General features: G+C 43.0%; 1 protein-coding gene across 3 annotated transcripts in view; it reads left to right on the forward strand.

The window, feature by feature from the left end:
- The window catches only part of ERCC6L (ERCC excision repair 6 like, spindle assembly checkpoint helicase), a 57,792-nt gene that overhangs the window by 23,313 nt on the left and 8,810 nt on the right, over positions 1 to 25,669 (forward strand). For 2 of the 3 annotated variants that reach the window (XM_044305895.1, XM_044305896.1), the window contains exon 2: positions 14,978 to 17,537. In XM_044305895.1, the coding sequence (XP_044161830.1) occupies positions 14,978 to 17,537 (2,560 nt within the window). Of the gene's footprint in view, positions 1 to 3,334; positions 3,426 to 14,977; positions 17,538 to 25,669 lie in introns of all 3 variants that reach the window. The other variant, XM_044305894.1, reaches the window with a different exon arrangement.

Here is a 25,669-nt window from a genome sequence, read left to right on the forward strand (position 1 = left end):
TAGGCTGCAAAAAAGTGTCACACATGTGGTATCGCCTTGCTCAGGAGAAGTTGGGGAATGTTTTTTGGGGTGTCATTTTACATATACCCTTGCTGGGTGAGAGAAATATCTTGGTCAAATGCCAACTTTGTATAAAAAAATGGGAAAAGTTGTCTTTTGCCGAGATATTTCTCTCAGCCAGCATGGGTATATGTAAAAAGACACCCCAAAACACATTGCCCTACTTCTTCTGAGTACGGCGATACCAGATGTGTGACACTTTTTTGCAGCCTAGGTGGGCAAAGGGGCCCACATTCCAAAGAGCACCTTTTGGATTTCACAGGCCATTTTTTACACATTTTGATTTCAAACTACTTTGCTCGCATTTGGGCCCCTAAAATTCCAGGGCAGTAGAACTGCCCCACAAGTGACCCCATTTTGGAAAGAAGACACCCTAAGGTATTTCATGATGGGCATAGGGAGTTCATGGAAGTTTTTATTTTTTGTCACAAGTTAGTGGAATATGAGACTTTGTAAGGGGGAAAAAAAAATAAAAAAAATCATAATTTTCCGCTAACTTGTGACAAAAAATAAATAGTTCTATGAACTCACTATGCCCATCAGCGAATACCTTGGGGTGTCTACTTTCCGAAATGGTGTCATTTGTGGGGGTTTTCTACTGTCTGGGCATTGTAGAACCTCAGGAAACATGACGGGTGCTCAGAAAGTCAGAGCTGCTTCAAAAAGCGGAAATTCACATTTTTGTACCATAGTTTGTAAGCGCTATAACTTTGACCCAAACCTCTATTAGTGAGAAGAAAAGGAGGTAAAATTCATTTGGGTGGTAAGTTGCATGACCGAGCAATAAACGGTGAAAGTAGTGTAGTGCAGAAGTGTAAATAGTGGCCTGGTCATTAAAGAGATTCTGTCACCAGTTTTTGACCCCCACATTCAAAAATATGGTTATGTGCATGGAGCCCTTGTGATTCCTAATGTGGTCTTATAAGCTAAATCTGTAGGCTCATTTAGTGTAAAAAACGTTTTAGCTAACCTGTCATTCATCAGATTAAGGTGCCCAGGAGGACGCTCATGTCTCCAAGATGCCGCCCGCCGCCGTTCGTGCCCAGCTCCTCCTTTGCTTTCATCAGCGATGTGCCCAGCTCCTCCTTTGCTTTCATCAGCGATGTGCCCAGCTCCTCCTTTGCTGTCATCAGCGATGTGCCCAGCTCCTCCTTTGCTGTCATCAGCGATGTGCCCAGCTCCTCCTTTGCTGTCATCAGCGATGTGCCCAGCTCCTCCTTTGCTGTCATCAGCGATGTGCCCAGCTCCTCCTTTGCTGTCATCAGCGATGTGCCCAGCTCCTCCTTTGCTGTCATCAGCGATGTGCCCAGCTCCTCCTTTGCTGTCATCAGCGATGTGCCCAGCTCCTCCTTTGCTGTCATCAGCGATGTGCCCAGCTCCTCCTTTGCTGTCATCAGCGATGTGCCCAGCTCCTCCTTTGCTGTCATCAGCGATGTGCCCAGCTCCTCCTTTGCTGTCATCAGCGCCGCCTGAGAATACTTTGCAACGCCTCCGGCTCTCCCTCACTCCCCTAAGATCCCACGAGTGCGCCAGCGTTCAGGTCATCGGGAGGTTGAGCGAAGTGCCGGCGCATGCGCACTTAGCTCAATGAAACTGAACGGAGAAGTCCGCACGGGCACATCAGGCACAGGCCTGTGCGCGGGATCTTAGAGAAGGAGGGGGGAGTGAGGGACAGCCGGAGGCGTTGAAAAGGATTCTAAGGCGGTGCTGATGACTGCAAAGGAGGAGCTGGGCACATCGCTGATGACTGCAAAGGAGGAGCTGGGCACATCGCTGATGACTGCAAAGGAGGAGCTGGGCACATCGCTGATGACTGCAAAGGAGGAGCTGGGCACGAACGGTGGCGGGCGGCATCTTGGAGACATGAGCGTCCTCCTGGGCACCTTAATCTGATGAATGACAGGTTAGACAAAACGTTTTTTACACTAAATGAGCCTACAGATTTAGCTTATAAGACCACATTAGGAATCACAAGGGCACCATGAACATAACCATATTTTTGAATGTGGGGGTCAATAACTGGTGACAGAATCCCTTTAAGGGGGTTTAAGCTATGGGGAAGGGAACAGTCCACAGTTGCATTGTTAGCGGTGCTCCAAGGGCACTGGCCAGTGCCTTGAGGCATTGTGTTAGCGGTGCTCCAAGTGCTCTGGCCAGTGCCTTGATGCTCAAAATTGTTTAAGTGCATAAATATAAAAGGGAAGATAGCTCTGCAGCAGTTAATCCTACAGACAAGAGAAATATTATTTTACCCAGCATGATCAACTCTACCAGGCAATACACCTGGTTTGTTAGGGTTGATCTGGATGACAGATGCTCTTTAAAGAGGACCTGCTGTCACCACAAAATGCAATTCGATCTGAAAGCACCATTTTATAGAGCAGGAGGAGCTGAGCAGATTAATGTATATTTTGTGGGATAAGGTTCAGTAAAATTTGTCATTTAGATCTCTACTTCCTGTGAAGTTATTGGTACAGGAGGGAGGAATCTCTTACGCTAGTGTGAACCTACCCTTTGCATTTTAAAGGGTGAGAAATTAACTGAAAATCTGCACAATTGACATGCTGTGCAATTCAAAATCGGCACCACAAGTTAAAGCGGTTGTTTTACTTCAGTAAGTGGCATTTAACATGTAGAGAAAGTTGATACAAAGCACTTACTAATATATTATCCATATTGCTTCCTTTGCTGGCTGCATTCATCCCCCCCCCCCCCCCCCCCCCCACGACAGCACCACAGAGATATGGCTCCGCCTCCCAGGACAGGAAACCTGCAGTATAAAAAGGTTTCCTGTCCCTGGAGTGGGAGACAGTCAGTCTTCCCTTTATGACCAGGAATCCCAGAGAGGCCCTGGAGGGTTATGCGGCACATACCTGCAGGGGTCTAGCGCCCAGATGTTGGGCTGGCAGGACACGGGGAGCTAGTAGTAGTCTGGGGCTGCTATGGTGCTCAGATGGCAGGGCGTGTGTATTCTTCGATGGGAGTGAGACCATGCTGGAGATTCCAAAGAACAGGGAAATGGCGTAAGGTGGGTGTTGTATTCCGCCGCTCCATAAGAGCAGGATGCCGGAAGCATTCTAGTGTAGCGTTGGCAGCTTCACAAGTAAGGCTGCAGATTCCAGTGGTGTTCCCTTCGTTCCTCTGCCTGTATGTATGTATGTACACATCTTTTCTAACATATGGTTCCGTGTCCTCCTCGTATATTAAAACCCTCCGGTGAGGAGTTCTATCCCTCCTTATAGAAGTCATACTGAGGTACTTCATTTTTCACCAGATGTCCTGGTTTTTAGAATGGAGGAGGAAAAAAAGATCAGATCCAGTGGAAGGAGAGATGCCGGCGCCTATACTTGGCAAACTTTGAGGGGGTAAGGGCTCAGTATTTGATACCATACTGTAATATGGTTATTCTTTCTCTAGGTTGTGCCTAAAGTCCTGACAAAGAGAAAGAATGAGTGTGCTGTATGTAGATGTCCTCTATCATCCTCTTATACAATAAAGCTGTGTACAGTGTAGAAAACTGTTGCTGAAGAGTCGCCTAGCTTTATAAGAATTATCAGATCTCTCATTGGGTTGGAGGTGAAGGACTCCCTAAAAAACAGAGACAAAAGAAGTGGAGCAGTGGGGGTCGGAATTAGGTTCTTCAGCAGATAGTGAGGAAGCCTTTAAAGGGGACGACTCTGGAAATTCCTCTTCAGCGGATAACTTACCCTGGGTTCACACCTGAGCGTTTTACAGCGCGTTCAAACGCGCTGTAAAACGCTTAAGACATGAAAACCAATGCTTCCCTATGGGAAGGGTTCACACCTGGGCGTTTTACAGCGCGTACGAACGCGCTGTAAAACGCCCGACGCTCAAACAAGTACTTGAGCTTCTTTGGGGCGTTTTGACGCGCGTTTGTGGCCATAGGACACTGCAGTCAATGACACAAACGTGCGTCAAACGCGCGTTTACTATTACAAGAAACGCGCGTAAAACGCGCGTTTGAGGAACGCTTAGGTGTGAACCCAGGGTTAGAGGATGAACCCTTATTTCCAGTGGAAGACACTGACAAGTTGCTAAAAGCGATATGATCCACCTTGGAATTGGAGAACGAAAAAGAAGATAAGTTGGTGGCTGATTCGGTATTTGAGCGCCTTAGAGAGAGAAAAAGGCACAGATGTTTTCCCTTGCATAAAAGTATGTCAGCCATTGACAGAGTGAAAAAAAAACTGATAAGGCCTTCAATACCAGCGGATTTAAAGGGAAGTATCCATTTGAAGAAGAATTGTCTTCTTGGGATAAAGCCCCAAAAGATTGCTTGCCTTAGAAACACTTGGGTGGCGGCTGCCTCCGCTTCCAGACCTAATATTGCTGCCATGGTTACATCTAGATCCATGGCTGTTTGGTTAGAGAGACTAGAATGTCAAATTAAAGATAAATGTCCAAGAGAACAGATTCTAGCTTCCTTGTCCACCTTCCAAAAGGTGGTTGATTTCATTGCCGATGCTTCTGTAGATGGGGTTAAGCTGGCAGCTAGAGCTTCTTCCCTCTCAAATTCCGACCTCTGAGCTCTGTTGTTGAAGAATTGGAGCGCGGGGGGGGGGGGGGTCGGGAAACTTATCCGCTACAAAAAGATTGTGCAGTATTTCTTGTCGGGGTCAGTTTCTATTTGGTTCAGAACGAGACTCTCTTGAAGAAGGCAACAGATGGGAAAAGATTTTTATCAGGAATCCTCCTTTGCTCCCGTCAAGATATAGATGAGCCTTTCGTACATCTTCCAGATTTCAGAGTAGAAGGCAATTGGGGGATAAAGACCAGAATCCTAAATGTAGAGTTACAAGAAGCAAAGGTTTCATGTTTGGGGGTTCTTCCTCCCAGCCAGGTAAACAAACTAAAGGTTGAAATATTGGGCAGGAGGTTGCCAGTGATTAAAAAAATTGTAAGCAAACGAGTATTGGTCCCAATTCCAGCGGAAAAACAAGGAAAATGATTCTATTCAACCCTGTGTTTAGTAAAAAAAAAAAAAATATTTTCGCATGGTTATAAATTTGAAACAACTGAACAAATTCCTACTTTTCAGGAAATTCAAGATGGAGACTGTGAAATCAGCGGTTCATTTTCTGTTTCCTGGATGTTTTATGGCTGTTGGAGACTTAAGAGATGCTTATCACATACCAACTCACCTGACTCATCAACCATTCCTCTTCCATTTGGCCTCTCCATGGCACCGAGGATCTTTGCGAAAGTGGTGGCAGATATAGCTTCATTTATCGGAAAACACATTACATTTCTACCCTACCTTGACAATTTTCTAATCATAGCAGGATCTCAAGAGTTGTGTGACAGCGGTACAGAAAGTGAGGAACATCTTGGAGGGCTTAGGTTGGATCATAAGTTTAGAAAAATCCAGAATGTTACCACAAACTAGACAATTATTCCTGGGTCTGCTCCTAGACTATATGTAGCTCAAAAGATCTTTCTGACTCGGGAGAAGGTCTTTCATATCCAGGCAAAAATGAAGTGGATTCGATCAGACCCGAAGTTGACAGTTCAGAAAGCAATGTTGATTCTATGGTCTGACTTCCTGTATCCCGGCTGTACAGTGGGCCAATTTCCATCCTTGACAGCTTTAAAGAGAGATCCTTCTATCTCTAAAGAAAATAGGGAGAATCTTTAGACTCGAAGATGATGATTTCCAAAAAGACACCTAATCCCTTTCCTGGTGAAAAGATCATGCAAACCTAAGCCAGGGGATTCCTTGGTGTTACCCAGACCCTGTGGTAATAATAATGGATGCCAGCCCTTATGGATGGGGAGCCCATTTCTTGAATCAGGTCGTTTAGGGTCAGTGCTCTCCAATGCAGAAGACATTCTCATTAAACAGAAAGGAGCTAATGGCAGTAAGATTAGCTCTAAAAACAGCTTTACCCTTTATTCAACAAAGGCATGTCAGGATAATGTCCGACAATCGCGCTACGGTGGCGTATTTAAATAGTCAGTGGGGGGACCAGATAAGTCTCTCATTAGGGAAGCAGATTTGTTATTCCAAGAGATGAAAAAGATTGCTCCTCTCTCGGCCCTACACACAAAGGGATAAGAAAACCTCCCTCCAAGCTGACTTTTTGAGCAGTCGCAGGGGGAGTGGTCCCTAAACCCCCTAATTTTCGCAAAGGTAGTGAGTCTCTGCGGCTGTCCTTCAATAGATCTATTCTCCACCAGAAAGAACAGGAAGGTAGAGGAATTTTGCTCTCTCAATCCGAGAATTCCCGAAGGTGGTGGATGCTTTGCTCCAGAGATGGTACTATCCACTGGGTTACGCCCTCTTGTTCTATAAAAAAAAAAAAATCAGGAACGAGGGTGCAAGAATGATCATGATCGCTTGTTTTGGCCAAAAAGGCATGATGTTCTCTTCTTGGATCCTCCCGGAAGTTCCGAACCTTCTGGTCCAGGGTCCCATACATCATCCAGATGTGGCGAGGCTGCATCTCACCATATGGAACTTGAGAGGTCATTCCTACCCGGCCAGGGTTTTTCAAAAGTCTTAACAGCCAAATTACTAAGGAGTAGGAAAGCAGTAACAAATGATATTTATGCTAGGATTTGAAAATGATTCTTAGCCTTTGCGGGAGTAGAGGCAGATTTATGGCCCTGTGAAATTTCTATTGTACAAATTTTAGAGTTTCTTCAAAGGGGTATCTAAGAGTGCTCTTAGCTAACCCCATAAAGTGCAAGTTTCAGCCCTTTCTGGAATTTTTTTTTGCTATGAAACCTTGGATAGTGAGATTTTTCAAAGTGGTATAGGATTGTCCCTCTGAGAGGTTCAAATTTTCCCCTGTGGGATTTGAACCTAGTGTTGACTGCGTTAACTAGAGAACCCTTTGAGCCTTTGGAGTCTTGTTCAGTAAAGATGCTTACCCTTAAGCTAGTCTTGTTGGTAGTTCTAACCTCTGCTAGAAGGGTTGGCGAGATTCAATCTATCTCTATTAATCATAATCATCCCTTTGTCAATATTAGAAGATAGCGTGGTACTTAGGCCAGACCCAAAATTTTTACCAAAAGTTCCATCCAGGCCTTATAGACTCCAGGAAATGGTTCACCCGTCCTTTTTGCAGAGCCCAAAGATGGAGAGAGGGTTTATCGCTCTTTAGATGTGAGAAGAATTATCTGTTACCTAGAAGTGACCAAGGACTGCAGGAAGTCCTGCTTTTTGTTCTTTTTTCAGGTGTTAACCACTTCAGCCCCGCTAGGTGAAACCCCCTTCATGACCAGGCCACTTTTTACACTTCGGCACTACACTCCTTTCACCGTTTATCGCTCGGTCATGCAACTTACCACCCAAATGAATTTTACCTCCTTTTCTTCTCACTAATAGAGCTTTCATTTGGTGGTATTTTATTGCTGCTGACATTTTAACTTTTTTTGTTATTAATCAAAATGTAACGATTTTTTTGCAAAAAAATGACATTTTTCACTTTCAGCTGTGAAATTTTGCAAAAAAAACGACATCCATATATAAATTTTTCGCTAAATTTATAGTTCTACATGTCTTTGATAAAAAAAAATATTTGGGCAAAAAAAAAATGGTTTGGGTAAAAGTTATAGCGTTTACAAACTATGGTACAAAAATGTGAATTTCCGCTTTTTGAAACGGCTCTGATTTTCTGAGCACCTGTCATGTTTCCTGAGGTTCTACAATGCCCAAACAGTAGAAAAACCCCACAAATGACCCCATTTCGGAAAGTAGACACCCCAGGTATTCGCTGATGGGCATAGTGAGTTCATAGAACTTTTTATTTTTTGTCACAAGTTAGCGGAAAATGATGATGATTTTTTTTTTTTTTCTTACAAAGTCTCATATTCCACTAACTTGCGACAAAAAATAAAAAATTCTAGGAACTCGCAGTGCCCCTCACAGAATACCTTGGGGTGTCTTCTTTCCAAAATGGGGTCACTTGTGGCGTAGTTATACTGCCCTGGCAATTTAGGGCCCCATATGTGTGAGAAGTACTTTGCAATCAAAATGTGTAAAAAATGGCCTGCAAAATCCGAAAGGTGCACTTTGGAATATGTGCCCCTTTGCCCACCTTGGCATCAAAAGTGTGACACATTTGGTATCGCCGTACTCAGGAGAAGTTGGGGAATGTGTTTTGGGGTGCCATTTTACATATACCCATGCTGGGTGAGAGAAATATGTTGGCAAAAGACAACTTTTCCCATTTTTTTTATACAAAGTTGGCATTTGACCAAGATATTTATCTCGCCCAGCATAGGTATATGTAAAATGGCACCCCAAAACACATTCCCCAACTTCTCCTGAGTACGGCGATACCAGATGTGTCACACTTTTTTGCAGCCTAGATGCGCAAAGGTGCCCAAATTCCTTTTAGGAGGGCATTTTTAGACATTTGGATCCCAGACTTCTTCTCACGCCTTAGGGCCCCTAAAAAGCCAGGGCAGTATAAATACCCCACATGTGACCCCACTTTGGAAAGACACCCCAAGGTATCCAATGAGGGGCCTGGCAAGTTCATAGAATTTTTTTTTTTTTTTTCGCATAAGTTAGCGGAAATTGTTTTTTTTTTTTTTGGTTTTTTCTCACAAAGTCTCACTTTCCGCTAACTTAGGACAAAAATTTCAATCTTTCATGGACTCAATATGCCCCTCAGCAAATACCTTGGGGTGTCTTCTTTCCAAAATGGGGTCAGTTGTGGGGTGTTTGTACTGCCCTGGCATTTGAGGGTCTCCGCAATCATTACATGTATGGCCAGCATTAGGAGTTTCTGCTATTCTCCTTATATTGAGCATACAGGTAATGAGATTTTTTTTTTCCGTTCAGCCTCTGGGCTGAAAGAAAAAAATGAACGGCACAGATTTCTTCATTCGCATCGATCAATGTGGATGAAAAAATCTCTGCCCAAAAAAAAAAAATGGAGGGGAAAGGCGTCTGCCAGGACATAGGAGCTCCGCCCTACATCCATACCCACTTAGCTCGTATGCCCTGGCAAACCAGATTTCTCCATTCGCATCAATCGATGTGGATGAATAAATCATTGCCGGGATTTTTTATATATATATATATATATATATATATATATATATATATATATATATATATATATATATATATATATATATATATATATATATATATATATATATATAATCCCGTCTTGCAGCGCCGCATACACCGACTTGCGTGTAATCTGACAGCAGCGCAATGCTTCTGTCAGAATGCACATCGGTGCTGCAGCTAGTAGATCGGTTGGTCCACCTGGAAGGTAAAAAAAGAAAAAACCAGGCCACAACGCAATAATTTTATTAACTTTGGAACAGAACATGTAACTTTAACTTTTGGAACTAAACATTAACCAGTTTGCTTACTGGTGTGTTTTATTTATTTTTTTTTTATTTTTTTACCTTTATAGAACAAACCTCTCCTTCCCCATGGGTCAATGTGCAAAGTGCAAATCGCCCAAAGATGTGGCGAAGTGCGTTATGCACTTTGTCCCATGTGAAAGGAGACGTTTGCAGCAGCTGTGAGTGAATGGGCCCTAATAGCCCTGTGTGCCTATCCTGGTGAGATGATCCCTATGCTAGGTGTACCTGTGTGTGGTACTTTCGTAAACACTCCCCTAAGCATAGGGCAGGGTGGTCGGGACAGTCAGGACAGAAATAGCGGGTGTCACGCCTTATTCCACTCCTGCTACAGACACGACATTTTTTTCGGGGTGGCGGTCGGTTTGAGGTACCAGCAACGACACTGGGGAAGTGTCGCTCGTGTAGATGGCTAACTACACTGGTGGATGGGGCCACGGAACCTCCTGGATACAGGAGGTTCGCGATGATCTCTTCCTGAAATTTGAGGAAGGATCCAGTTCTCCCAGCCTTACTGTAGAGAACAAAACTATTGTACAGAGCCAATTGAATTAAATATACAGACACCTTCTTATACCAGCGTCTGGTGCGTCGGGAAACTAAATACGGAGCCAACATCTGGTCATTGAAGTCGACCCCTCCCATGTGGAGGTTATAGTCGTGGACTGAGAGGGGCTTTTCAATGACACGGGTTGCTCGCTCAATTTGTATTGTCGTGTCTGCGTGAATGGAGGAGAGCATGTAAACGTCACGCTTGTCTCTCCATTTCACCGCGAGCAGTTCTTCGTTACACAGTGCGGCCCTCTGCCCCCTTGCAAGACGGGTGCTAACGAGCCGTTGGGGGAAGCCCGCGCGACTAGTTCGCGCGGTACCACAGGCGCCAATCCGTTCTAGAAACAAATGCCTAAAGAGGGCCACACTTGTGTAGAAATTGTCCACATAAAGATGGTACCCCTTGCCGAATAAGGGTGACACCAAGTCCCAAACTGTCTTCCCACTGCTCCCCAGGTAGTCAGGGCAACCGACCGGCTCCAGGGTCTGATCTTTTCCCTCATAGACCCGAAATTTGTGGGTATAGCCTGTGGCCCTTTCACAGAGCTTATACAATTTGACCCCATACCGGGCGCGCTTGCTTGGGATGTATTGTTTGAAGCCAAGGCGCCCGGTAAAATGTATCAGGGACTCGTCTATGCAGATGTTTTGCTCAGGGGTATACAAATCTGCAAATTTCAGGTTGAAATGGTCTATGAGGGGCCGAATTTTGTGGAGCCGGTCAAAAGCAGGGTGGCCCCTGGGACGGGAGGCGGTGTTGTCACTAAAGTGCAGGAAACGCAGGATGACCTCAAATCGTGTCCTGGACATAGCAGCAGAGAACATGGGCATGTGATGAATCGGGTTCGTGGACCAATATGACCGCAATTCATGCTTTTTTGTCAGGCCCATGTTGAGGAGGAGGCCCAGAAAAGTTTTAAATTCGGAAACTTGGACTGGTTTCCACCGGAAAGGCTGGGCATAAAAGCTTCCCGGGTTAGCGGTGATAAATTGTGTGGCATACCGGTTTGTCTCTGCCACGACTAAGTCTAAAAGCTCCGCAGTCAAGAACAGCTCAAAAAATCCCAGGGCCGAATCGATCTGAGCTGTCTCAACCCGAACTCCAGACTGGGCGGTGAAAGGGAAAACTACGGGTGCAGCTGAAGTTGGGGACTGCCAATCGGGGTTTGCCAGCACCTCTGGGATTCTAGGGGCTCTACGGGCACGTCTTTGCGGTGGCTGCGACGGGGTCACTACTGCACGTGCCACCGTACCAGCTTCAACTGCCCTTCTGGTGCTCGCTACTTCACCAGGTTGTACGGCAGTGCTGGTACTAGGTCCAGGAAGGGCTGGGCTGCTGGTGTATGCCTCACCACGTAATCCGACAGCACCAGCCCCACTCTGCTGCTCTTGAAGCGGATCCTGCGCAACCTGCAGTCTAGCGACACGGGGCCGGGTACGCCTGGTGCTATCAGGGACCTCAGCCTCCTCGTCCGAACTTTGGGTCAGAGAGCCACTGCTTTCTTCAGAAGAATACCCCCTGTTAGACATGTGGGCAACTAAATTTCGGGGTATTCCCTGAGACTACCCAAGAAAAAAAAAGCAAGCCTGTCTTACAAATGGGAGGCTAGCGAAGTACCGGAGGCTGCTGCGGTTGATAAAAAATATCAAAACTGATTTTTTTTTATCGCCGCAGTGCGTGTAAAGTGAATGTGCAGCGATCAAAAAAAAAAAATTTTTTTTTTGTCACTGCGGTGGGGCGGGCGTGGGTGTACGCACGTGTGGGCGACCGATCAGGCCTGATCGGGCAAACACTGCGTTTTGGGTGGAGGGAGAACTAAAGTGACACTAGTACTATTATAGATCTGACCGTGATCAGTTTTGATCACTTCCAGATACTATAAAAGTACAAATGCTGATTAGCGATACGCTAATCAGCGAATAACTGACTGCGGTGCGGTGGGCTGGCCGCTAACCGATACCTAAACTACCTAACCAAGGGGCCTAAACTATACTGAAACCTAACGGTCAATACCAGTGAAAAAAAAAGTGACAGTTTGCACTGATCACTTTTTTCCTTTCACTAGTGATTGACAGGGGCGATCAAAGGGGTGATCAAAGGGTTAATTGGGGTGATCTGGGGGCTAAGTGTGGTGTAGTGGGTACTCACAGTGATGTGTGCTCCTCTGCTCCTATGCTGGAACCAACCGACCAAAAGAAGGAGCAGAGGAGCACAGCAGCCATATAACCCCATCATATTTACTAATATGTGGGGTTAAATGGCTGCTGATTGGATTTTTTAAAAATCAGCAACCTGCCAGCCAATGATCGTGGCCGGCAGGCTGCTGACGAAATACTGTGCTTCGAAATGCCGGCCCGCGATGCGCATGCCGGCTGTGACGTAATCTCGCGTCTCGCGAGATGACGCGCCGATGCGTCCAGGAGGAACAAATCAACCACCTCCCGGACGCATCGGTGCGTACAGCGGTCGGGAGGTGGTTAATAAGGGTAAAACTGCCTCAAAGTTCCATTGTCAGATTAGAACGGTCATTTCTCTAGCATACTCCCTTTCTGGATGTTCTCCTCTATTGCTGAAGGCTCATTCCACTCGGGCAGTCAACTTCTTGGGCGGCGACTGCTAATGTATCTATTTGAACAAATATGTAAGGCGGCCACGTGGTCTTCTACCTCTACTTTCTACCGTCACTATAGGATGCAGCTTAATTCTGTCTCTGATCTTCTCTTTGGTAAGAAGGTTTTTGAAGTGGTTTTCCACCCTTAAGGAAGGTGTTTTCTCTGTAATCTCTCTGTGGTGCTGTCGTGGGGGAACGGAAAAATGATACTTACCGATAATCAGATTTTCCAGACCCCAGAACAGCACCCTTCCTTATCTCTTTCCCCCCCCCATATTATATATTATATTTATATATAATCTTAGGTTGGAGTCACTCTCATGCTCTGTAAACTCACTGAGGGGAGAGAGGCTCCACCTTTTTATACTGCAGGTTTCCTGTCCTGGGAGGCGGAGCCATCTCTGTGGCACTGTCGTGGTGTCTGGAAAATCCAAATACTGGTAAGAGTAATCATAATTTTCCATTTCATTCACCATGATGGCCACAATGAGATTGACCCTTGACCTCTGTCGGTGCAGGAATACAGACAGTTTAAATTGCTCCCCACTCCTTCCCATCACGGTTTCCTGTTCCTACAGGGTCAGTGCACAGAGAGGCCTCCCTGTGCTGGGAGGTGAAGCAGATTATGGTAAGTTTTTATTTTTCACTTTTTATTTACACCCCTGTTAGGGAAAGTACTGAGGCCTCTTTCACACAGGTGTCCCACATTTGCTCAGAATGCGTTGTGTGTGAAACTTGCGTAAGTGCACACAAAATTTGTCAGTTTTGACTTTGATTGCGTTCATTTTGCACGTGAGTGATAAAAAACAACTGAATGTGATACCCAGACTTCTTTACTTAAGTTCGGATTTTGGTTAGTTCTGTAGATTTTATTTCCCCTTACAACATGGTTGCAGGGTGGATTTGATTAAATTTTTTTATATAAAATGCTTTTTGAGGTAAAAAAATATATTACCATCCAAAAGATGGAATAACATCATGAAATAAAGTTTTTTTTTTTATTGTGTAGAATAAGGCTGTATATGTTTAATTTTATTTGGTAAATAAATTCCATTAATCCATTCACAATGTCATGCTCTTTCAGAGGTTTTTGTAAGATATCACAGATGCTTGGTTTACTTTTGCAGTTCTCAAAACTGAATTTGACTCAGCAGAGATCACAGCAAAAATGTTATAACATGAACAGAGTTGAGAAAAAGACATTAATCCTAACTTCTACAAACCTATGAATACAGAATCTACCTAATCAAACTAATAGGAAAAGTTCTTATTCTAAAAATCTTCATCTACTTGCATATTATAAGTTGTGCTAGCAAGAATTAGTCTTTATGTAGAAAACTATGATTTAAATCAAGCCTTACTGACTAGTGATTTAAATCGTGATTTTTAAATAAGTTTGATTTAATTCAAATCCACTCTGCATGGTTGTAATACAGAATGCTTACTAGAATGTTGATTGAGTGGTTAAAAAAAAATTAGCTCCCCTTATCCACTTGATCGCGCAGCTGGTATCGTAGTCCTTCTTCTTTCAGGACCTGCAAAAGGACCTTTTGACGTAAACTCACTCACCACGTGGTGAGCGTGGTGACGTAAGCGCGGGTTATGCTAAATGAAGATAGTAGATATCCTTTCACAAGGTGACAAAAAAAAATGGGGAATCATTTAATTTTTTATTTTTTTTTGTTACGGCGCTCACTGCATAGGAGATTTTTATTTTATATTTTAAGTTTGGAGTTTTCGCACGTGGCAATATGTGATTTATTGATTGTTTATATATTTTATCCGTAAAATTGGGAAAAGGGGTAGTTTACACGTAATACGTTTTTTTATTTATTTTTTTACTTTAATAACTACCATATTTTTCGCTTTATAAGATGCACTTTTTCCCCCTCCAAAGTGGAGGGGAAAAGTTAGTGCGTCTTATAAAATGAATGTGGCCCAAATGTGTAACATAATGCAGCTCAGGAGCTCTCACTAACTGCTCCTGAGCTGCCATAAAACAATGGGAGATTGGACGGGAGACCGGGCGTGCAGCACTCTCGGTACCCTTCATTGAAGCCTGTGCATACATTGTGGCACTAAGCAGCGGGCTGGCGGTTTCACTGATGACCAAGTGCTGCGCTCGATCTCCATGTGAGCTGGTCCTGGAGTGTCCGGACTGGTACCGTAACTGTCTGCAGGCTAGCAGCATCTAGTATGCCATATAGTGCCGCCAGCCTGCATTACCGTAGTACAGCGCTGCTCTCTTCCTTCCCCTACCCCCCCCCCCCCCCCCCCAAAAAAAAAACTAAGTACCAGCTCTTCCATATAATGTGGTTTGTAATGAGCAGAATGTACCAGTTCTATTTATAATGAATTTCTAAAATGATTAACTGTTTTCATTTTTTATTTTTTTGCAGATGTGTTCAAAAAGCAAAGCAAGAAGCCAAAAATGGGAACCTGTTAAAGTCAATAGAATACTTTCAAAAAGCAGACTCCATACACCCCAGTGAAAAGCTTAAAGGTCGCATAGCAAAGCTTGAAGAAGCTCTCCAGCAGCTTGATATCCAAAATGAGCAAGATGATGAATTTATAGATGTGTTAGGCAGTGGGCTAATGCTCTATAAAGAACTATACAACAAGCTATTCGAACACCAAAAAGAAGGTGTTGCATTTATGTACAGACTTCACAGAGATGGAAGAAAAGGCGGTATTTTGGCAGATGACATGGGGCTGGGAAAGACTATCCAAGTTATTGCCTTCCTTTCTGGAATGTTTGATGCTGAATTGACCAATAGCGTACTATTAATAATGCCAACAACTCTAATTAGTAATTGGGTTAAAGAATTTGAAAAGTGGACTCCAGGCATGAGAGTGAGTGAATTTCATGGCACTAGCAAAAAGGAACGAAGCAGAAACCTAGAAAAAATCCAGAGAAAGGGTGGGGTTCTCATCACCACTTATCAAATGTTGATTAATAATTGGCAACAGCTTGCCACATGCAATGGACGAGAGTTTGTATGGGATTACATCATTTTAGATGAAGCTCATAAAATTAAATCCTCATCAACAAAGACTGCAAAATCTTGTTCTGCAATTCCTGCTAAGAATCGCATTCTTCTGACAGGCACGCCAATCCAAAACAATCTACGTGAGATGTGGGCCTTGTATGATTTTGCATGTCAAGGAACACTGCTGGGAACAGCTAAGACTTTTAAAATGGAATATGAAAACCCAATAATTAGGGCTAGAGAGAAAGATGCAACACCAGGTGAAAAAGCCCTTGGTCTTAAAATATCCGAAAACCTAATGAAAATTATTCAGCCTTACTTTCTTAGGCGTACAAAGAGTGACGTTCAGCATAAGAAGGTTTTTGAGCAACAGGCAACAATTGAGCGAAATAGAACAGTATGTACAATGCCTTCCCTTACAAGAAAGAATGACTTCATAATATGGGTCTATTTATCATCGATTCAGGAAGATGTGTATAGAAAATTTATATCTTTAGATCAAATTAAGGAATTGCTAATGACAACCAGGTCCCCTCTAGCAGAGCTGACCATTTTGAAGAAGCTTTGTGATCATCCGAGACTACTTTCTGCTAGAGCCTGTGTTCAGCTTGGCTTGGAAGGAGATGGCACTGAAGAGCATGACATTAAAGTTGTTACAAAATTTGATCACCTTTCGGATGAGGCTCTTATAAATGAGTCTGGAAAGTTGGTGCTTTTGATTGAGCTCCTTAATAGACTGAAAGAAGAAGGTCACAGGACTCTTGTTTTCTCGCAGTCAAGAAAAATGCTTGATATGATTGATCGCATCTTGAATAACAGAGGATTTAAAATAATGCGTATTGATGGGACAGTTTCTCTTTTAGATCGTGAGAAAAGAATAAGTATTTTCCAAACTAACAGCAGCTACTCTGTATTGCTGCTGACAACACAAGTTGGGGGTGTTGGATTAACATTAACTTCAGCTGACCGGGTTGTTATTTTTGACCCCAGCTGGAATCCAGCCACTGATGCACAAGCTGTTGATAGAGCCTACAGAATAGGACAACAAGCAAATGTTGTAATCTATCGACTCATAACCTGTGGCACAGTAGAAGAAAAAATATATAGGAGGCAAATCTTTAAGGACTCATTGATAAGACAAACAACTGGTGACAAGAAAAACCCCTTCCGTTACTTCTCAAAGCAGGAATTAAAGGAGCTGTTTTCTCTAGAAGACACTCAAACCTCTTCCACTCAGATTCAGCTCCAAAACATGCATTCTTCTCAAAGGAAAACTGATATAAATCTAGATGAACACATAGCTTATCTTCATACTTTACCAATTTTTGGAATCTCTGATCATGACCTCCTCTATTCACATGAGATTTCCTCCCAAGAGGAGGAAAACGAATATGAAAATGAACATGATGGTCAGTACATTAAAGAAAGAGTTCAGAAGGCTCACGAACTAGTACAGATGGAGTCTCAACTGAATGAACAGCTAATGGAAAACTTAAAAAGGGACTCGGAAGGGGTCTGGCTGAGACCAAATATTTTCCCTGAAAAACCTAAACGCAGAAGTATTTCTAATGATAAACCACAAGCCTTTCCTGAAATTATAGATACTACTGAACATGAAATTGCAAATGTCAGTTGTCAGATGATTAGTTTGGTGATAGAAGATTCAGATGATGAAACGCTTCCCAGTGTTTCATTTAAAAAGGAGCAACCAAATTCTCACATAAGCAGTTTAGCCATTGAAGATGACAGTCTACCTCCAGCTCCTCTAAATTGTGAAACCTCAAAGAATGGAAACAGTCACTCTACCAGTTTGGTGATTGAGCCTTTTGATGAGAATTTGACCCATGTTCCATACAGAAATGAATTGCCAAAAGAGACAGTGGACCAGACAAACCACTTGATAACTGAAGAATGCAGTGAGGACGACATTTCAGATCCAGTCACATTTACGAAAGCGTCTTCAAACATTGTAAGCACCCAAATGCTGTGCTACTGCAGCACACTGTTTTGAAAAGTAACTTGATAATTTTTGCAATCTTCAGAGTGTCCCTGTACTCTAGCACTTTAACGCTGTGGTAGTTAAGGCTCTGTTGCCGTAATACTATTTCACAGTAATGAACAGGCTCAGGAGCTGGACCTGTGCTGTAAGTACGCAGTGTCTTCAAAGGCCTCAGTCAATAGTGAATGCAACATCTGAGCAGTTAAAAGGAGGGAGCTCCCTCTGTCTTCCGTTTAGCTCCACATAAATGCAATCGCAGGCTTCTGAGTACTTGGTATGGCAACCAGGAGCCTTCAGAAGGGACCCAGGCCTGCCATGTCCTAGCTACTAATGCATCCTGCCTCTGGTAGGATGTAATATATTGTTAGGCCAGTTTCATACCGGCGTTTCTTTTTTGGCAGTGGTATTTGTCTGGCTGCCTCAGCACATTTGCCGTGCTGCGGCCAGATCTCGCCGCTCCCCAGTATAGTGAATGGGGCCAAGGCGGACTTTCGGCAGCGAACATGTGAACACTGTAGTATGAATCCGGCGGGCTGTTCCCCTACCGAAACAGTCTGCCGAAAAGATAAACACCAGTGTGAAAATGGCCTTAGCGTGACAAATAAAAAAATCCCTTTAGCTAATTTCACTTAATATATACTGTGTATATCTATATAGGTGTATGTGTATATTAATCTTATTTAACTTGCATGGTGAACTTGACCCAAAGACTTAACCCACATAAAACAAGCCCTCACATGGCTATGTCTAAGGAAAAATTTAAAAGGTATGGCTTTTGAAATAAATAATTGCCAAGCCTTAAGTACCAAATTGGGCTGCATCCTTAAAGGAGTTTGGTTGTGGGTTTATATTTCAGATATAAATATGCCAGTATCAGATTGGCAGGGAGGTTATGATTCCTGGCCATCCCAATCGCTGATCTCCTTTGTGTGCTGCTTTCCTGTCAAGAATAGTGTCATCTTGCTTGCAGCAATAGTGCAGTGTAATTACAAGTGACTCATCAATATAAACTAGGGGTGCACCATATGGGAATTTTGTGCGATTGCGATTAGGGCCCTAAAGTTTGCGATAACTATATGTGATATTTTAACCTCTTAAGGACATAGGGCGTACAGGTACGCCCTTGTGCCCTGGTACTTAAGGACACAGGGCGTACATGTACGCCCTGTGTATTTCTGATCACTGCCGTGCGGCTGGCAGTGATCGGAACCCGGTGCCTGCTCAAATCATTGAGCAGGCACCTAGGCTAAATGCGCGGGGGGGTCCCGTGACCCCCCCATGTCGGCGATCGCGGCAAACCGCAGGTCAATTCAGACCTGCGGTTTGCTGCGATTTCTGCAGTTTCTGATCCCCGCGGTCCCTGACCGCGGGGATCAGAAACTTTAGGATTCCAAAAATGTTCCTGCATCCCTCCCCCCTGCACCCCTAAGTTATTTGAGCACGGTGGGAGGTGCAGGGGGAGGGTTGCGGGAGGCGGGCGGTGCGGTAGGTGGGATCGCGATCCCCCGCCCGCCTCCCCTTGAATAATCGTTGGTTTCTATTGGGTATACCAGGGTGCCAGCACATTGCTGGCACCCTGGTATAAACGGCTGACATCTGTGCTGCGATGTCAGCCGTTTAACCCTTTCCATACCGCGGTCCGTACGGACCGCTGTATGGAAAAGGTTAACAGCGCAGGGAGCTCCCTCCCTCTCCCATCGGGGGGCTGCTGTGCCTTTGCAGCCCCCCGAATGGAGAGGGAGAGAGCTCCCAGGCAGCCCCCCCAGAGCCCCGTCCTTACCCTTCCCCGTCTGCGCAGTTCTGACCATAACTGAGCAGACGGGGAAGGTTCCCATGGCAACAGGACGCCTCTCAGGCGTCCTGCTGTCCATGGTGCTGAACAGATCTGTGCTGAAAGGCATAGATCTGTTCAGACAAAGTGTAAAATACAGTAAAGTACTATATATTGTACTGTACTGTATTATACAGACATCAGACCCACTGGATCTTCAAGAACCAAGTGGGTCTGGGTCAAAAAGAAAGTGAAAAAAAGTGAAAATAAAGTAAAAATCAAAAAACACATTTATCACTGATTAAAAAAAAAAAAAATTCCCTACACATGTTTGGTATCGCCGCGTCCGTAACGACCTGATCTATAAAACGGTCATGTTACTTTACCCAAACGGTGAACGCCATAAAAATAAAAAATTAAAAACTATGATGAAATTGAAATTTTGCCCACCTTACTTCCCAAAAAAGTTAATAAAAGTGATCAAAAAAGTTGTATGTACTCCAAAATTGTAACAATCAAACCGTCATCTCATCCCGCAAAAATCATACCCTACCCAAGATAATCGCCCCAAAACTGAAAAAACTATGGCTCTTAGACTATGGAAACACTAAAACATGATTTTTTTTGTTTCAAAAATGAAATCATTGTGTAAAACTTACATAAATAAAAAAAAGTATACATATTAGGTATCGCCGCGTCCGTATCGACCGGCTCTATAAAAATATCACATGATCTAACCCCTCAGGTGACCACCGTAAAAAAAAAAAAAAAAAACGGTGTAAAAAAAGCAATTTTTTGTCATCTTACTTCACAAAAAGTGTAACAGCAAGCGATCAAAAAGTCATATGCACCCCAAAATAGTGCCAATAAAACCGTAATCTCATCCCGCAAAAAATGAGACCCTACTTGAGATAATCGCCCAAAAACTGAAAAAACTATGGCTCTTAGACTATGGAGACACTAAAACTTTTTTTTGTTTTAAAAATTAATTCATTGTGTAAAACTTACATAAATAAAAAAATTTGTATACATATTAGGTATCGCCGCATGCGTGACAACCTGCTCTATAAAATTACCACATGATCTAACCGGTCAGATGAATGTTGTAAATAACAAAAAAAAAAAGGTGCCAAAAAAGCTATTTCTTGTTACCTTGCCGCACAAAAAGTGTAATATAGAGCAACCAAAAATCATATGTACCCTAAACTAGTACCAACAAAACTGCCACCTTATCCCGTAGTTTCTAAAATGGGGTCACTTTTTTGGAGTTTCTACTCTAGGGGTGCATCAGGGGGGCTTCAAATGGGACATGGTGTCAATAAAACCAGTCCAGCAAAATCTGCCTTCCAAAAAACGTATGGCATTCCTTTCCTTCTGCGCCCTGCCGTGTGCCCGTACAGCAGTTTACGACCACATATGGGGTGTTTCTGTAAACTACAGAATCAGGGCCATAAATAATGAGTTTTGTTTTGCTGTTAACCCTTGCTTTGTAACTGGAAAAAAAATATTAAAATGGAAAATCTGCCAAAAAAGTGAAATTTTGAAATTGTATCTCTATTTTCCATTAAATCTTGTGCAACACCTAAAGGGTTAACAAACTTTGTAAAATCAGTTTTGAATACCTTGAGGGGTGTAGTTTCTTAGATGGGGTCACTTTTATGGAGTTTCTACTCTAGGGGTGCATCAGGGGGCTTCAAATGGGACATGGTGTCAAAAAAACAGTCCAGCAAAACCTGCCTTCCAAAAACCATATGGCGCACCTTTCACTCTACGCCCCGCTGTGTGGCCGTACAGTAGTTTACGGCCACATATAGGGTGTTTCTGTAAACGGCAGAGTCAGGGCAATAAAGATACAGTCTTGTTTGGCTGTTAACCCTTGCTTTGTTAGTGGAAAAAATGGGTTAAAATGGAAAATTAGCCAAAAAAATGAAATTCTCAAATTTCATCCCCATTTGCCAATAACTCTTGTGCAACACCTAAAGGGTTAACGAAGTTTGTAAAATCAGTTTTGAATACCTTGAGGGGTGTAGTTTATAGAATGGGGGCATTTTTGGGTGGTTTCTATTATGTAAGCCTCGCAAAGTGACTTCAGAGCTGTAGTGGTCCCTAAAAATTTGGTTTTTGTAAATTTCCGAAAAATTTCAAGATTTGCTTCTAAACTTCTAAGCCTTGTAACATCCCCAAAAAATAAAATATCATTCCCAAAATAATTCAAACATGAAGTAGACATATGGGGAATGTAAAGGCATCACAATTTTTAGGGGTATTACTATGTATTACAAAAGTAGAGAAACTGAAACTTTGAAATTTACAAATTTTTCCAAATTTTTGTTAAATTAGGTATTTTTTGGTGCAAAAAAAATATTTTTTTTTACTTCATTTTACCAGTGTCATGAAGTACAATATGTGACAAAAAAACAATCTCAGAACGGCCTGGATAAGTCAAAGCGTTTTAAAGTTATCAGCACTTAAAGTGACTCTGGTCAGATTTGCAAAAAATGGCCTGGTCCTAAGGTGTAAAAAGGCTGTGTCCTTAAGGGGTTAAGGGAATTGTGCTAGAGGTCTATTTGCTTGGATTTTCAAGGCAAAAGCACAGAAATTACTGATAATACTGAAATGTAGTTATGCTTAACTGAAGAACTGAAATGCAGAGTGTTTTTCAAAATAAAACATCTTTTACTAAATTAAATAACATATTTGCATTACTGCAAAAGTACAAAATACAAAACTTGCCATTTTCTTAATAGCACTGCACAGAACAGATAAACAGAATGAATAGAACATTTGTTCATTAAAATAACTTGCCTCCAGCCCCTCCTCCCTCCCTGCACTGTAACTAATGTATCGCTCGCCACGCTGTGCAACATAGTGACCGGCGATACTTCCGTGTCAACCATCGCTTTATAAGATGCACTGCCATTCCCCCCCCACACACACACTTTTAGGGGGGGAAAAATGTTTGTTTTATAAAGCGAAAAATATGGTAATACAATTGCAGCATTTTTTGGTCGGGCAATTGCGATATGGCGATTTATTGCGATTGCTTTGGCGATAGTGTGCAGGCCTAATATAAACCCACATAGTTCAGGTTTTTATTGATTACCTATCCTCAGAAGCAGGTAAACACCGAAGAGCAGTCAGTGCTGGCACAGCGCGGCTTCTCTTCAACCAGCTGATCGGCATGGGTGTCTGCCAATCTAACATTGATGTCATATCCTGATCATCAATAAAAATGACTTTAACAACACCTTTACCCCCTTAAAAAGGTTTGCAGTGGGTTTATATTGATGCTCTTTAAATGAGTTTTGTTTTTTAAGGCTGCTCCCATTCAAAACTGTTGCGGAATTTAAAAAAAATTTATTTTATTTTTTACCCCATTTGGAAAATGGGGTATTACCCCATTTGAAAATTGCCTTATTAAATGGTGGAATTAGAAAGTGCAACTTTTCCTGCTAAAAACAAGCCCCCATACGGTAATATAAACAGAAAAATAAAAAAAGGTAAGGAGTGAGTGAGAAACTAATATGCAAAAATGAAGAAAACAACCTCTTGGGCTGAAAGGGTGACTACCTTGGGTGTTTTGGATGCAGCGATGCTAATGTTTATTTATGACTCTAGGAAGCAGACTTAAAGGGGTATTCCCACTTCATTAAATAGGGTTACATTAAATCATTGCCCCCCACTGAACATTTCTTATACATGTAATTTAAAAAAAACATGCCATTCGGCATAAAAATGCTCCTTTCACTCCCCTGTGTTTATGCTGGTATCCCATAGATACGGCCACATCTCGCCGGCCTATGCTGTAAAACGCGAACGTGCACGTCTTTAGCAGTATCGGGCGGCCAGTCAGCGGAAGTAGAGATGGGAAGTTCGGACCTGTACACACAGAGCTCCGCTACATGCTATACTAATAGCTTGGGGTCCCCCTGCACTTACTAGTATGTCTGGGCACCGCTCCGTTCGCCCGGTATAGGCTCTGGTGTCTGCAGCTCCCTCTGTTGTACTGGGCGGAGTTTTTGTATTAGGGTTGTCCCTTGCTGCAGCACTGGCCAATCGCAGCACACAGCTCATAGCCTGGGAGTCCCAGGCTATGCGCTGTGTGCTGCGATTGGCCAGTGCTGCAGCAAGGGACAACCCTAATACAAAAACTCCGCCCAGTACAACAGAGGGAGCTGCAGATACCGGGCGAACGGAGCGGTGCCCAGACATACTAGTAAGTGCAGGGGGATCCCCGGGCGCCGCTCTGCCCGCAGATATAGTTAGTTTTGTTCGTTTTTAAACTAGTGAAAGGTCCTCTAGTAGGGGGCAGTGGCATGGCGCTTTGTCGGTGCCCCTGGTTGGTTGTGCTTGGCTGTAGATGGACTGCACGAGTCATGGGGTGCAGTCATCAGCGAGGAACCAGGGAACACCTTATCCATCACTATACTCGCACAATATGGGATCAGTAACATGTGCTTCCCCATCTTGTGTGTGTGTGTGTGTATATATCTATATATCTTTGCTGAGTGATAGCAATCCACACCAGGAGAGATAAGCTTCAGACACTGCTGGGAGCTAGTCAGCCTGATGACTCATACTATTCACATGAACGAGCACGCAGGACTCAGCTCTCAGTGTGAGGTCATAAGGAGGCGTGGCCAGCCTTCACTTTAGCTGCCTAAGCCAGCCCAGCTTTAGAAGCAGAAAAGCAGGGAGTGAATTCTGCTGTAACTGCAGCTCAGGCTGATTTAGCAAAATGGGAAAACCCCTTTAACCCCTTTCCGACATGACGTAATAGTACATCATGGTGGCAGGTGCGTTACCGCATTTGATGTACTACTACGTCATGGTGATCTGGCAGGAACCGGAGCGGTGCGCGCCCGATCACTGCATGGGCTCGGCAGTCCCTGATAGCTGGGTCTCCTAGGCAACCTGTTAGTGTATTACGCAGTCTAATACTCTAACAGGCAATGCATTACAATACAGATGTATTGTAATGCATTGCAGAGGGGATCATACCCCCAAAAGTAAAGTCCCAGAGTGGGACAGAAATGGTTTAAAAAAGTAATTTTTTTTTTTTTGGGGTCACCTTGCCCTATAAAGTGTAATATATATATATATATATATATATATATATATATATATATATATATATATATATATATATATATATATATAAATTCAAAAATGCTTTATCATGTAAAACTGAAATAAACAAAGTAGGCATATTTTATATCACCGCGTCCGTAACAACCTGCTCTATAAAAATAGTGCATGCTCTAACCTGTCAGATGAATCTTGTAAAAAAAAAAAAATAGTGCCAGAACAGCCATTTTTTTGGTTACCTTGCCTCATAAAAAACGAATATAGTGATTAAAAATCATATATACCCCAAAATAGTACCAATAAAACTGGCACCTTATCCTCTAGTTTCCAAAATGGGGTCACTTTTGGAAGTTTCTACTGTAGGGGTGCATCAGCGGGGCTTCAAAAAACCATGCCTTCTAAAAATCAGTTCAGCAAAATCTGCCTTCCAAAAACCATGCGGCAGTCATTTCCTTCCCTGCCGTGCGCCCTTTCATCAGTTTACGACAACATGACGGGTGTTTCTGTAAACCTCAGAATCAGGGTAATTAATGTTTTGTTTGGCTGTTAACCCTCCATCTGTTAAAGAAAAAAATGTATTAAAATGGAAAATCTGCCTAAAGTGAAATTCAGTAATTTCATATTCATTTCCCTTTAATTCTTGTGGAACACCTAAAGGGTTAAGAGTTTGTAAAAATCAGTTTTGAGTAACTTGAGGGGTGTAGTTTCTACAATGGGGTCATTTATGGGGGTATCCACTATGTAAGCCCCACAAAGTGACTTAAGACTTCAACTGGTCCTTTTAAAAAGTGGGTTTTGGAAATTTTCATTTATCATTTTTTTTTTTTTTTTGGGTTATCAGTTTCTGTTTTAAAAGCAGAGAAATTAATATTTTGAAGATTGCAAATTTTTCAAAATTTGGGATTTTTAGTAACACAATGACGAAAAGACATTTGTCCATCCAGGTTGGCCTGTCATCCTGCAAGTTGATCCAGAGGAAGGCAGAAGGAAGAAGGGGAAAAAACAAACAAAACCCTGTGAGGTAGAGGCCAATTTTCCTCACTTTGGAGTCGGGAAGAAATTTTTTATTCCACTAATCAGGCAATCAGAATAACTCTCTGGATCAACGACCCCTCTCTAGTAGCTATGGCCTGTAATATTACACTCCAGAAATACATCCAGGCCCCTCTTGAATTCTTTTATTGTACTCACCATCACCACCTCCTCAGGCAGAGAGTTCCATAGTCTCACTGCTCTTACCATA

This window comes from Bufo gargarizans, chromosome 9 (genome assembly GCF_014858855.1).
Source record: "Bufo gargarizans isolate SCDJY-AF-19 chromosome 9, ASM1485885v1, whole genome shotgun sequence".
Taxonomy (NCBI): Eukaryota; Metazoa; Chordata; class Amphibia; order Anura; family Bufonidae; genus Bufo; species Bufo gargarizans.